Here is a 14127-nt window from a genome sequence, read left to right as displayed (position 1 = left end):
ATGATTAATGTATCTTTTAAAAAAATCTCAATCTGAATTATTTAGGACTTCCTATTTGCTATACTTTGTCCTCAAAAAAAAAAAAAAAGTCTAGCTTTTGTCATATGTGGTGTTGAGTTGGTATTAAGCCATATGGATTACTTCTGAATTCATTTTAACACAAAATATCAGTTCCAGTTAAGAACTGCTGACTGACATGTACTATATAATGTTCTCCCAATAGATAGTAGATAACATTTTTGGCAAGTATATATATTTGCTTATCTAGGTAATTTTGTATTAGACACTCACAGCATTTTTCACAGATGCCTGAAAGTAACCAGATGTGTAGTATACTACTAATTTCAGTATTTTTATAATGAAATGCAGCTTGATGTTCAATTATTTCTTCCTTTCATACCAAACAGCAGTGCTCCCCATGTGGAATTTCTATAACCAGTAGCGCTTTGTGAATTAGTCAGTAAATAGTAGGTGTGGGCAGTATCTAATATTTTTGTGAAGCATAAGAATGCCACTGATACTAAAACAGCAGTTGTTTTTCTAGAAAATTAGATGTTCCCTTTTCTTGCCTTTCAGAAGATTTTGTTGTTCATAACAAAGCAGTATCTTGAAAAAAATAGTTTTTTATACCTTCCTGGATGAAAGGCTTCTGCTTTTCATTTTTTCAGTTTCATGATTACCTTATAGTTTAATGGAGTGTGTAGTATCAATTTCTAAGCAACATATCTGAAAGCACCACTGTTGGTATTTATGTGCTCAGCTACTCTTCAGAATTAGCATCCTATTTATATGTGTCTGCCCATGTACAACTTACATGGCAACTAAATGTGCAGTTGCTAGAAGATGACATAATGACCTAAGCTGAACATGAAAGAAGGTGCTGTGCGTTTTGGCTTGATTGTACCAAATCTTTTCGGTGTTTTCTTTTTAGAGACTTGCTGAATTGGTGCAGCAGGATTGCTTACAACTTTGACAGTAATTCTTCAACCACGGCAGTGAATATTTTTCAGGAGGTGCGGTAAGACTTGATCCAGAAATTGCTTACCCAAATCCTAGCATTGCCTCATAAATCTTAAAATACTCTACTTGGGAATGTGAGATGAGAATTTACATTTAGTTTTATCTGAAGCAATTGGATTGTAGTTGGAATGTTTGTGATCCGTCTATCAGAGGCTCTCCTTACTACTAGGAAAATTGTTTGCAGTAATGTGGTGAAAGCCAGTCCAGGCTTACACTGTCATACAAACAGCATGCTGGAACATAATTTTAACTCATATGAGCTGGGACTACATATGACTGAGAGTAAAAGTTTTAAGATTTTTTTTTTCTTGTAATATGATGCTGCTTTCCTATGCGTCAGTTTACATTCCAGGTTTGGAATTTTTTGGGTGTGCATCAGTCAGAGGTAGTTTTCAGAGGCGAGATCTTACAATGTTACTTCCCTCTCTGTTTTTTGGTCCATTCATCTAAAGATAGCTTCTGTGACTGAGCATTGAAAAAGTTTTACTTTCAGTAGAAACCCACTACACTAAAGAGTTTTTAGAAGTTCTTATTATATCCCTTTGAACTCTGTTGTTTGACTTGATCTGGGGACAGTGAAATAGTTTTATTTACCATAGCTGGATTGGATTCAAGCTCGTGTCAGTTAAGATGGTGTTTGTCAGATCATATCATACAAAATTTGTTTTGAAGAAGTTGGTTTGTTTTCCCCTTGACAGGCATTGGACTGTTTCACAGCTATGCTGTCCAACCAAGGGAGCAGAGAGAAAATGGCAAAAGTTATTGGAAGTAAACTAAATATTTCCAAGAAAAAGGTATGTTGAGCTTTAATTAACATGTTTATTGGTATTTTTCTATAACTTGAAATTTTTCTAGTGATTAATATAAGTGTTCTGCTATTTTTCTTTAAAGATATGCCCATCAATCTGTTCCTAACACTTTTTTTTTGCTCCCTGTACTATCCCAGGATCTACGTTTTTCTCCTGTTTCATTTTCAGCTGCTTTTTTTTTCTCTGAAAGTTCCAGTGAACCTGTTTCAGAGCAGATTGCAAATGGACTCATCATGCAAAAGAAGGATCACACAGTTGCCTAAGCACATGTTGCTGCTGGATGCACAGAGTAGTAAAGAATGTGGTTTTTCTTTGGTGGTTACAATGAACTTGAATCACTTAAGAGTTCTGAGAGAAACATAATCTTCCTTGCTACGTGTTCTGTAATCATTGGTTCCAAAAATCAAGTACCTTTTTAGAGGCTATTAAATATATATTAATAGCATGTGATATAAGTGGCTGAGTTAAACAAAATCATTACTTCGTCAACTACTTCAGACTATACAGAAGTTTGATTGCAAAGGAAATTCCCTCATTTGTTACTTTAAGACTGAAAAACTTGCCAGCTGGGTGGACAGATGAATCCCTAAAACGTCCATGGATTTTTCTGTTTGTCCTTTTTCCTTTTGCATTATTACAATACAGGAAGGTGTTATCCTCTACCAATGGCAAAATATCCTTGTTTACACAGAGGTATTTACCAAGTTTTTGAGGGACGTTGTTTATTATTTAAGTTAACTCTTGCCAGGTTCAAGGTGACATAGTTGAGCTACCATGGAAATAAACGAAGTAGAAATATAATGGCATGGACCCATTGCCAAGTGATTAAATGGAAAGATGTTGTTTTTACAGACAAATAACACTTCTGCAGTCCTTCGGTATTGTAAGTGATGAGTATGTAAAACCTGCAAAATATAAAATTTTATAATGAAAAATTAGCTTGCTGCGAAGTAATACTGGTAGCACAGCATGAATGTTCTTAGTGTGATGTTGTAGGCAACATTAGTATTGGAAATGTTGATGCTTTCTTCACAGGTGGAGTTCTTTTGTGAACTCTATAAACCAGAAATTCTAATACGGGAACAAGAAGTCTCTGTCGGAAGAGTGCATCTCATGAAGAAACAAACCCAGGCTCTCACTGTACAAAGGTAGAACATCTTGTAGTTTCCGTGTGAATTGAAATATTTTGTGTTGGAAAAGAACAGATTAGAAGTCACAGGTTTAAAAAATGCAAATTGGATATTCTCTAATGAAAGGAATGTGATGAGTTCTTTCTTGTGATCTCAATTTTACCTTGTGTATCTTTAAGGCTGTTTGCATCATACTTCTGGCAGCCAAAGCAAGGAGATTTTCAGCTTCTTTTGAACTAGAGTTTCTTCAAAACAGTGTGGATCCACAGCTGTTATATTAAGATTTCAATGAATCTATCTTTGTGAAGAAAGATTTTTGTAGTATGTGGTACTAACTCCACTGGCCAGGAGGTGCTTTGGAAATCCTGAATTTCTAGGTTGTATCTTGAGAAAAATGAGTATCTTATAAGGGTATCTTGGAACTAATTCTTCCCAAACCTATATTTTTAATTAAAAAAGAAAAAATCAACCACTCATCTAAAAAAAAAAAAAAAGGGTGAAATTGAGACGAGCTCCTTGATAGATCTTGTTTTTGAGTTGCTTCCTTTGTTTTTTTTCAGAGCAAAACAAACCTTTGCTGCCACACGGCCATCTGCAGTATTGATTGAACAGCTTGCAGTTTGTGTTGTCAAAGGAGAACCTGTGCTTTTGGTTGGTGAAACAGGAACTGGCAAAACCTCAACTGTTCAGTACCTTGCTCATATTACAGGTAAATAAAGTGTGAAGACTGTAACTTGATGATTTAAAAAATGGCAAACAAACTAAAAAAAAAACCCAAGTTGATGGTCCTTTCTATTTCTGTTTCAAGGACACCATCTGAGGGTTATCAACATGAACCAACAAAGTGACACAGGGGATCTATTAGGGGGGTGAGTCACTGACTACTGCTTTCTCTGTTCTGCAAATTGACAGTATCAGAACAACCTTCTTACACGAGTATAGTTGTGTTGTCAAAGAATTGTTTTTAGACACGTATCTGTTTCATAGTAGCATTGAATGTCCTAAGAAACATGTTTGCATGCAGAAACCTTGTTGTCCTTGCTGAAGAACAGAAGCAGTTTCACTGAATTGTGTGTTCTTCATGTGTACGTGAAGAAGTAATTTAAAAGCACGCTCTCTGTGTCTCTTTAAATGTCTCTTTAAATATGGCTAAGCTGTTTAATATGAATGTGATATAATATTCACTGGACATACTTGTTGGTAGGTGTAAAAATATTTTACTTATCAGTCTTTATAGAATTGCCACATAAGGTGCATTTAAATATGTGCAGTTTTACTTCGCTCATTAGTTCAGTGAAAAACTATGGACACCAGAGTTCCTTCATGGACAGTATTGTTTCAGTAGCTGTTTTTGTTAGTTCACAGATGCTAGTTCCTGTCCCTGTGTCACAAATAAGTAACTAATCTTTTGCTTCTTTTCAGTTACAAGCCTGTGGATAACAAGTTGATCTGGCTACCTCTGCGAGAGTCTTTTGAAGAACTCTTCTCTCAGACGTTTTCTAGAAAGAAAAATCAGACTTTCTTGGGACACATTCAGACCTGCTACAGGCAGAAACGTTGGCATGATCTGCTAAAACTAATGCAGCATATTCATAAATCTGCTATTAATAAGGAAGCAAAAGAAAATGCATCTGGTGAGAATTCAGACTGATCAAACACACATCATTAGCGGTGAACCGTTGTAGAGAGTAGACAATTAGTGATGAATTCTTTGATTTTTTTTTTTTGGGGGGGGGGGAGGTTTTGTTTTGGGTTTTTCTTGGTGTGGGGTTTGTTTTTGTGTTTTTGTTGTTTTTTTTTTTCTTTCATCCCTTTTTATTACTGTCTTTCTCCTGGTTTTGAAAAATGTAATCTCTGTCTACAACAAGACATTCAAAGTACTGTTAGAATAGATGTTTTTTCTTCCTACTCTATCACTGTTAGCTATGCCTGACAGAGTGAAGGTTGATTTCTCTGACCTATGGTGCCCTTGACATCTGATCTCCACTCAACACTCAACTTGTTTGCTGTGCTGGTGAACAGTCCTAGTTTTCTGTGTGGCAGTCTTCCATATGAATGCATGTATGCTTTCAGTCCTGGAACCTCATTAGATCTCACAAATATATCTTATTTTAAAAATAAAGCAAAACAAAATAACAGCAAAAAACCCCAACGTAATAGAAGGTTTTTGTTTCATACTTTGCAACCTATTTGGGACAGAGGCAATATTTATGCTTTGCCTTGTGTGGAGTGGTTTCTGATTCTAGACCTGCTGAACAATGAAATGGTAGCTTTCATTCAGCATAGGCCAAACAAACTTAATTATGAACCTTGTCTCCCCTTTTCTTTTATCTGGTTCTTCTGAATATACAGGTATTGAACTAAATGCCCACAAATGTAAAAAAAGATGAGGTTTTAAAAAATGCTTGTTGCAAGTATTGACCATCCTAAAATAAAGACAAGCCAAAATCTGTAACTTGCAAAGTTAGCAACTTAAGTCATTATGATGCTCTATATACCTCAGGCTGTGACTTTAAACAAACAACTGAAATAAGTGCAATAGTAAATAATGTCATAACTGATAGGGAATTGGAGAGTGGTAATGGTCATATTGGAACCAAGTGAATTGCCATCATAAGTATTTGTTCCTAAGCTAGAACATCCTGGAGTGAATAGCAAACTATCTGTACCTGGATGTCAATAGCATTCAGCTAAACTAAAAAACAAAACAAAAACACAGCCCAAAGCAAAACAAAAAAAAAACCAACCCTCAAAATCAGCAACTTTTTTTCAGTTCATGAGCTGTCATCTGTAGAACTTGAATGTTTTCATTGCTCAGCCAAGCTTGCTCTTGTATCTGTGCTTGAAACAGACTGATCAAAATACTGTTGTGAAACATTGTCTGTGCTATTGTTCTGATGGTACAAGCTTAAATTTGTTTTGCTTACAGGCTCACCACTGAAGGAAAAGTGGGAGGCATTTGGTCTTAAACTGAACCATGCTCATCAACAGATGAAAATGACAGAAAATGCACTTCTCTTTGCATTTGTTGAGGTATTTAGAGATTTACATTTTGATGCTAGGAAGAAGGAGGAGCATGTAGAAGACTCTGCAATCAGCATTATATAAATAACTTCCTGGCAAGAATCTTGCTGTGAAGTAAAACTTGTTCCATGATAACTCTGTGGAACGAAGTGTGCTACTTAAAGGAGGCGGTGGTTAGATGGGGGTGAGGTGGGGGAAAGTTTTGCGTTAACACATTAGTTAATGCTGTATAATAGGTATTAGGGCTGGTATGAGAAAAGAGTATCAGCAGTATGTCATACTATCTTTTTCAAGTGTATGAGATTAGAAAAAACAGCTTGACCAGTCTCCAGTAGGTCATGTTTCTGCCTGGGGATTCCTGTGACGGATTTAACTTTAAGAATCTGTGCTGTTTATCTAGCGGTTTTGGTTTTTTTTAATATTTCAAACCCATGGCATAATACTGTAATGACATCGTGTGGTTAGGGGAAACCCTGATGGCTTATGCATGTTCATTCCTTGTCACCCTGTTAGTCTGAATATATGCTGTCAAATTCTGCGTAAAGTGTGTTAAATGTTGATCAGTCCTCTTTCTAAAAAATTGCTATATAAATAGTTGGAGAACCCTTGACTTAAGTATAATTTTAATAAGTTATAGTTCCCTGAGGAACATAATATTGCTTGTATCTTTGTTTGGATTTCTTCAGATAAATTGTCTTTACTCTCATAGTGGTGTCAGTGAAGTTTATGCACTACAGTGATGGATATCACCGACAGGCAGCATTGCACAAATACAAGAGCTTAATTCTGTTAAATCTGAGCCAGTCTAAATGGTAGCTGATAATGGTGATAACTGTCTGACTTCTGTGACTTGCAAAATAATAGCTGTTATTGAGGGAGAACAGTAAAACTGCTATTGCTGTAAAAGGTCTGGAATTGCCATTTGTCTAATCAACTCGTGGACTGCAGAACAAGTATTTCCAGTATACAGATGCTTTAGTTGATGTATCGCTGCTGGTGACATGATTAACAAATTGATCTTATTTTTAGGGTACTCTGGCACAAGCAGTAAAAAAAGGAGAGTGGATTTTGTTGGATGAGATTAACTTGGCTGCAGCAGAGACTTTAGAGTGCCTGAGTGGTTTATTGGAAGGATCATCTGGGTCACTGGTGTTACTAGACAGAGGAGATACAGGTACTATTTCTGTGCTTGCTTATGCTGTATCTTGCTATCTGGTTTGTTGAATTTCCTATCCTATATGGCTCAAAATAAATTGATAACACTTGCCATACGAATGAACGTGTGCAAAAAAGAGTAATGTGTTCTTTCTAGACTTCATACTTCTGTGCAAGAAGTGGGAGCTCTAATTCACTGTAGCTCAGGAGATTTCAGCAAAAATTGTTTTAGCTTTTGCCTCTTTGGATTCTACAAGGAGCAGATCTACCTAGTGGCATTAGTAAGCATTGCTGCCTCTAAAGACTCTTTAGGGAGTGTCTTTTTTTAATATATATAAAGTTGAGGTGGCTTGATGGCTAAGTTGATGTCTAAGGGCATGGGAAATGAGGTTTAGTTGCTGCTGTAGCAGTTGTCTTTCACTGATCCTGAGAATCTATTTGTTCTCCGGGTAGAAATACAGGGACAAGGCCTCTGATTTTTTTCTGAGCCCTTCTTGTGGGGTGACCCCAACCAGCAGCTAAGCACCCACAGAGCTGCTCACTCATTCCTTCCACCCCACCATCCCCCACAGGAAAATTTGTGTGAAAAAAGTGATGCAAAGGCAGTCACTAACCAGCTCCCACAAGCGCACCAAATTCCAGCCAGTCTCTAAGCAACAGCCACCTTGGAAGGCAAAAATCACCACCCTGTTCTTCCTCTACTCTGTTTTTATTGCCGAGCATGATGTTATATGGTAGGGAGTATTGCTTTGGCCAGTTTGGGTCAGCTGTCCCAACAGTTCAGGACTTCATATATATATATTTTTTTTTTTTAAATACTCAGTGCTGTTAAAACATCCTGCTATGCACAAAGAAAAGTCAGAGTTTCAGTTGCCTGTGGCAGTTATAAAGATGCAGAGAAACTTCTGATAAAATGAGATGGGTTATTCTCTGAAAACTTTTCACCCTGGCATTTTAAGAAAAATGGAGTAGTGCAGTAATACAAAGCTTTGCTTAGAAGAAATATACCTCATTTAAAAGAATAAGTATCCTCGGTTCAGCATTAACCTTATGTTTCTTATTTCTGTTTCTTTTAGAGCCTCTTGTCCGTCACCCTGACTTTCGCTTGTTTGCATGCATGAATCCAGCTACAGATGTTGGAAAGAGAAATCTTCCTCCAGGAATAAGAAACAGGTGGGAAATAATGATTCTGTGTCAAAATACTTAGTCAATGTCTTTTTCAGAGTTTAACCAGCTTCACAAGTTGACCCAGTGAAGAATGCCTTATTTGAAGCTGGAGGATATAAGTCTAAACTGAAATTAACTTCCTGAAGAGATGCTTTCCACATCATGGTGAAGGTTTTTCATGAAATAGCATCAGGAAAGTACTTCTGCACAGTAGCTGAGCATGAACAAATGGTTTAGCAGTAGGGTAGAGTGTTGTTACTGGGGGCAGGGAAGTGATCGTTCTTTACAATTACGCTCTCAGCACCTGGGAATGCGACTGCAGCAGTTTATGTTCCTGATGGGGATAATAAAGACAAGTGCTTTGTGTCTGTTTAATAGCCTTTCCCTTGATAACTCAGAAGTGTTGATGATGCTTGCAAAAAACTGTATATCCAGCTTTGTTCAGTCAGAAGGAAGGTGGTTTGCATGGTGGAGCAGACGTGTGATACTCAAAATATTTGAGGTTTGATCTTCAGACATTTAAGCTGTGCCCAAGAAATTGGAGTTGTGGTGAATCCATTCTTCAGTACAACCTGTTCCTGAATGCAAAGACCTTCTACTTGTATTTGATGCTGTTTCCCTCATGTGTGCCAAAAGTTGCACGTGTAGTCCTTTACCAGAGCCATAAACACTGTGCAAGACTGTAGAGATGCACTTACTATATGTAACTGGTCATTTGCAGTTAATAGTGGCAAAGTAAGGTTTTATTGCTATAAACTCTCCTGGCTTAGTAGTGAGAGGAAAGAAAGTAAGTGTAATACAGAAGAAAGGAGAGTTCAGCTTCAGCATTGCTTGTTAAGTTTAAATGAATTTATATTTGCGTTTGTCAAAAATATCCACCCCTCTGAAGTTAATAGTATGGCTTAGTTGTTTGAGTTTGCTGTGGTGTGTCCTGGGCTATTGTTTGCCGTTGAAATGCATGGTATGGAAGGGCTGCAGACTCACATTCAACACCTGATGCGAACATACTGGACTAACAAACTGTTGGAAATATGTTCATTAACTAGAGCTGCCAGTGCAGTATACCAAACACGAAACATTTAAAGATACTCAGAACTTCACTGAGTATGTGTTTTGCTGCTAATTTTCCTTTGCTTATTGTCAAGTTTTCTTATTTTATCATTGCTGAGCTGGATATTTGTAAAAGTAGAAAACAACCTGGATATGCTAGTTCTGGATATGCTACTCAATACAAAATTAGACTAAGTGATATCCCGTAAGTGTTCACTTTTTTAAATAGAGACTGTTAGAGAGTCCGCGTTGAAAAGTGCTCCTGCTGTGTCAGTGCTCCAGTGTTCAGGCCATAACGTTTGGGTGTCTATTGCAAATTGTTTAATTTTCAAAAATACAGTCCCGTAGTTCATTTTCAGTCTACTAAGTTAAAATAATTTAGATTAATTATTTAGAAATAAGGTGTTACTAATACTTTTAAATTACTCTGATTCTTGAGTCTTATCTATCCGTAGTTTGAGAAGTCAATATTCTGCTGTGTACAAAATGTTAAATGTAATATACCATGAGAATCATAGATGAATTGATTTTATTTTTTTTTTCTTTTAAATATTGTCAGATGTCTGAGTGTTATGGATTGATTTGATTCTTGCAGATTTACTGAACTTTATGTAGAAGAATTGAGAAACGAAGGAGACTTGCAAGTTCTTATCATGGATTATCTGAGAGGCTTGAATGTGAACAAAAATACAGTACAGGGAATTGTGAGGTAAGTTGGTTGTAATCTCTTGAAATCCTTGATGGAACAAGTCACAAAAATAAAGTGTGTAACTGTAGTCTGTGATTAGACTGTTTTGGGAAACACTATACTGCTCCCCACACAGCAGTTTGCATAGCCTTAGGAAATGAAAGAAGGTAGACATCCCGCCTCTTCCTTCTCAAGGTTTCTGTACTTGTGTGGAGGAGATTCACTTTTCCTTATTCAGAAATGCTTTCTTGGTGGCACCAGTTAAAAAAGCATTGTTGTTGCAGTGCTCTTTCCCATCTGAGAGATTAAAATGGTTTGTTTCTGTAGATCATACTAATGAAAGCCTTGTGTATTTATCAAGCTACTTTCCCTTAGTTTAAGGTGTATGATCTCACCTGAAGAACTGTTAGATGTTTAGAATACTTTGAGTCCATAGTCACTTTCTGTATATCACTTTCCCTCAAAAATATGATTCTAAAATATTCTGTTGCTTTGCTTCACTGACTGTACAGATGGCAGAGTTTGGCATGGCTTTCCTAACCTGGAGCTTTTAGAAAAAGTGACAGTTGGAGATAAGCTTAAGCGTTCATACTTTGGGTTTAATTCCTTACAGCAATGCTCTGATCAGTAACAGCACTATGTAACTGGTTTATTTTTGCAGCTTTTATTTATCTGTGAGAAAGGAAGCAGAAGCAAAGCTGGTGGATGGAACTGGCCACAGACCTCACTACAGTCTCCGTACACTTTGCAGGGCATTGAGATTTGCAGCATCTAATCCATGTAGCAGCATACCACGCTCACTGTATGAGGTGATTATCTACGTTGGGGTTTGCTTCAGTGTGTATTCACCACAAAGACTGTTTGGGCAAAGGAAAATTCTCTCTTCTAAGTGCAGTATTGAACCAGAAACAATTCTTTAATCTTTGCCTTTTTTTTCCTAATGATTTTTCATTAATATCTCTTTTTCTTAGGGCTTCTGTTTGAGTTTCCTGACGCAGCTTGACAGAGTTTCTCACCCAGTAGTTCAAAAGCTAATTTGTCAGCATATAGTCTCTGGCAACATCAAAAGCCTTCTCAAGCAGGTAGGTAACTAAGCCCGTATAGAGCTGTTTAGTATTCAGAGTAGAATTTAATTTGACTTGCCTTCTCTTGCCTTTTTCCTCCACATTTCCTTCTTGCAGTCCTGTTTCTCATGTTATAAAGATAAAAACTAAAAAAAAAAAAACCTCTTCATAATTTTTTACTTCTGCTTGAAATGCCCATATGTTAGCTAGTTTATTTGTTAATTTGAAAAAATGTGGAAGTCTGAATAATCACAGCATTGTGGAGTGTGGGCAGCTTGATACAGTGACTCCAACTGTAAAGCTTTCACGGGCTTTTGAGGAGCTTTCATAGGCTTTTTATTTTTAGATTCTGAATGCAGAACGTATTGATAAGAAGCAAACATCTGTGCTTTGTCTCTTAATGGGAAAGGAAAAATCTCACTAGTTTTGGGAGCCCAGCATTGAGTATGCATGGGGGACTGGGCTGGTGGGGTGGGGATGCCAGTTGTCAGAGAGATATATTTGTTTCAGAATAAACCCCTTCATATTAGATAAAAAGATAAAAGCCATTTTCCTGCTTGGAAGCATACTTCAAAAGTCTGTGCTAGGACTCTTGAGATATTTTTATCTTCATGGCACTGGCAAAGATTCCTGCTTCATGACCTTGAAATAATCAGGTCAGGCTTTTCCTGTAATTTGTATTCTGTGACAAGGGGACAGTGCTTACTGCAGGAGTGCTCGGGGTTAATTCAGAATGACTTCTTAAAGATTATGTTGCAGTTGTGTAACAGTAGTTGTCTTCATTAGCAAACTGAAACTCATTTGTATAATCTGTTATTTCTGACATGTCTCCTTAGCAAATACCAAAACCCCAAGGAGGGAGATTTATACTTATAGAAGGATACTGGATTTCAGCTGGGGATAAGGAGCCTACTGTAGATGAGACCTATGTGCTAACCCCTTCAGTTAAACTTAATCTGAAAGACATTGCCAGAGTTGTGTCTGCAGGGTATGTCTGTTTCAACTTTTCCATTAAAAAGCTAAGTTAAAGATGTTTATTTGGGCCTCAAGTGTGGGTGCCTGTCTAGCCTTTGTTTGGCATGAGTAATGGCTGTTTGCCTTCTACTTCATAGTTATCTTTTCATTATACAGTGACTTGAATTTATACAGGTACTTCTTGTCTCCTTAAACCATTTTACTGCTGTACCTAGTTTTATTTAAATGATAATCTAGAAAATTGCAGTTAAAATAACCTACTTATTTTGCACTGCAATGTAAACTTTCCTGGACAGCATTCAGGGGTAAAGTTACTTATGTTCCCCTATTAGTGTATGATCTTGGATACTCGGAGTGAGTTTAGTAGTATGATATTTTGGTAATGTAGTTTGATAACATAGATTTCTGAAAATTTCAGATAACGTTGATATCTCATCTATGAGAAAGATATGACTCGTGCTTCCAAACCACTATTTTGGTTATCCTTTTAGGACTCATCCAGTACTGATTCAAGGAGAGACCTCTGTTGGTAAAACCAGTTTAATTCGCTGGCTGGCTGCTGCTACTGGGAACCATTGCGTAAGGATTAACAATCATGAGCATACTGACATCCAGGAATATATTGGCTGTTATACATCAGATGCCTCTGGGAAATTGGTATTTAAGGAAGGTGGGTGAGCATATGATATTTACTGCAAATGCCTGTCTCGCTTCACTGCTTTTTTTTCCTTTTCTGTTTTATTATGGTGGAGGGATGATCTGTCATAAAGTTAGTAGTTGCATAAATCACTTCTGTGAATTTCAGTGAATTCTTAAGAGTTCATGTTTGTCTCGTCATACTTGTCCTATTGCATATAAAGAAAAAAACTCAACAGCTTAATACTGTAGCTTCCCTTTGAGTGCAAACTGGTTGCTAAAAGTGTCTGAATACATGCTTCTGCTTCTGTTACATTTAGTTTTAGATTTTTGACTAAACTTCTATTCCCTCCAAGGCGTTCTCATAGATGCAATGAGAAAGGGTTACTGGATTGTTCTAGATGAACTGAATTTAGCTCCTACTGATGTTCTGGAGGCTCTGAACCGTTTGCTGGATGATAACAGGGAGCTGTTCATTACTGAGACCCAGGAAATTGTCAAAGCTCACCCTCGCTTCATGCTGTTTGCTACGCAGAATCCTCCAGGACTCTATGGTGGCAGAAAGGTCTGTATAATCTCCTTTGAGTAGCTACAACTCCAGGGAATGAATCTCTCTCATACATAGAAGTGTGATGTGAAAAGTTTCTGATGTGTAGCACAGAATTAACATGAAGCTCTTTAAGATGTAGAGAGTTGAGGTGGCTGTGGACTAGCTTTCAGTACAGCTGGGTTCTGTTCAGGTTAGCTGCCTGTTTTGCAGATACCACAGTTCTAAATCATTTTGAGTAGTTGAGATTTAAGTGCTTTACTGAACTGGAGTTCACGTATGTTATATTTGACTCAGCGTTTCTTGCTCAATAGCACTAGAGAAGAGACTTGACTTACGCTTTTGTTGTCCATTTTGCACTGGTTTTGGCTGGAATAGTTAAGTTTCTTCATAGTGACTGGTAGGGGGCTCGGTTTTGGATTTGTGACCAAAGCAGTGTTGATAACACAGGGATGTCTTAACTATTGTTAAGCAGTGCTTGCAGTGTCAAGGCCTTTACTGCTTCTCTCACTGCCCTGCCAGCGAGTAGGCTGTGGAGGTACACAAGAAGCTGAGAGGGGACACAGCTGGGACAGTTGACCCCAACTGACCAAAGGGATATCCCACACCATATAACATTGTGCTCAGCACTAAAAACTGGGGGGACAAGGAGGAAGAGGGGGATGTTCAGTGGTTGTTTCCGCAGATAACCATTGCACGTAATGAAGCCTTGATTTCCTGGAAGTGGCTGAGCACCCACCTGCTGGTTGGAAGCAGTGAATGAATTCCTAATTCTGCTTTGCTTGTACATGTACTTTTGCTTTACCTGTGAAAATGTCTTTATCTCAGCCCATGAGTTTTTCTCACTTTTACCCTTCTGATT

At 37.5% G+C, this 14127-nt stretch overlaps 1 protein-coding gene across 2 annotated transcripts in view; it reads left to right on the top strand.

Moving 5' to 3' along the window:
* The window catches only part of MDN1 (midasin AAA ATPase 1), a 106469-nt gene that overhangs the window by 18662 nt on the left and 73680 nt on the right, over positions 1 to 14127 (top strand). For both annotated transcript variants that reach the window (XM_075087277.1, XM_075087276.1), the window contains exons 11-25: positions 932 to 1013; positions 1719 to 1814; positions 2865 to 2977; positions 3520 to 3668; positions 3768 to 3828; positions 4382 to 4593; positions 5889 to 5992; positions 7013 to 7157; positions 8215 to 8311; positions 9951 to 10064; positions 10705 to 10852; positions 11015 to 11125; positions 11944 to 12095; positions 12574 to 12752; positions 13075 to 13283. In XM_075087277.1, coding sequence (XP_074943378.1) covers positions 932 to 1013; positions 1719 to 1814; positions 2865 to 2977; positions 3520 to 3668; positions 3768 to 3828; positions 4382 to 4593; positions 5889 to 5992; positions 7013 to 7157; positions 8215 to 8311; positions 9951 to 10064; positions 10705 to 10852; positions 11015 to 11125; positions 11944 to 12095; positions 12574 to 12752; positions 13075 to 13283 — 1972 coding nt within the window. The remainder of the gene's footprint in view (positions 1 to 931; positions 1014 to 1718; positions 1815 to 2864; positions 2978 to 3519; positions 3669 to 3767; positions 3829 to 4381; positions 4594 to 5888; positions 5993 to 7012; positions 7158 to 8214; positions 8312 to 9950; positions 10065 to 10704; positions 10853 to 11014; positions 11126 to 11943; positions 12096 to 12573; positions 12753 to 13074; positions 13284 to 14127) is intronic.

The sequence above is a fragment of the Phalacrocorax aristotelis genome, chromosome 3 (genome assembly GCF_949628215.1).
Source record: "Phalacrocorax aristotelis chromosome 3, bGulAri2.1, whole genome shotgun sequence".
NCBI classification, from domain to species: Eukaryota; Metazoa; Chordata; class Aves; order Suliformes; family Phalacrocoracidae; genus Phalacrocorax; species Phalacrocorax aristotelis.
This window is presented reverse-complemented; position numbering and strand designations above follow the sequence as displayed.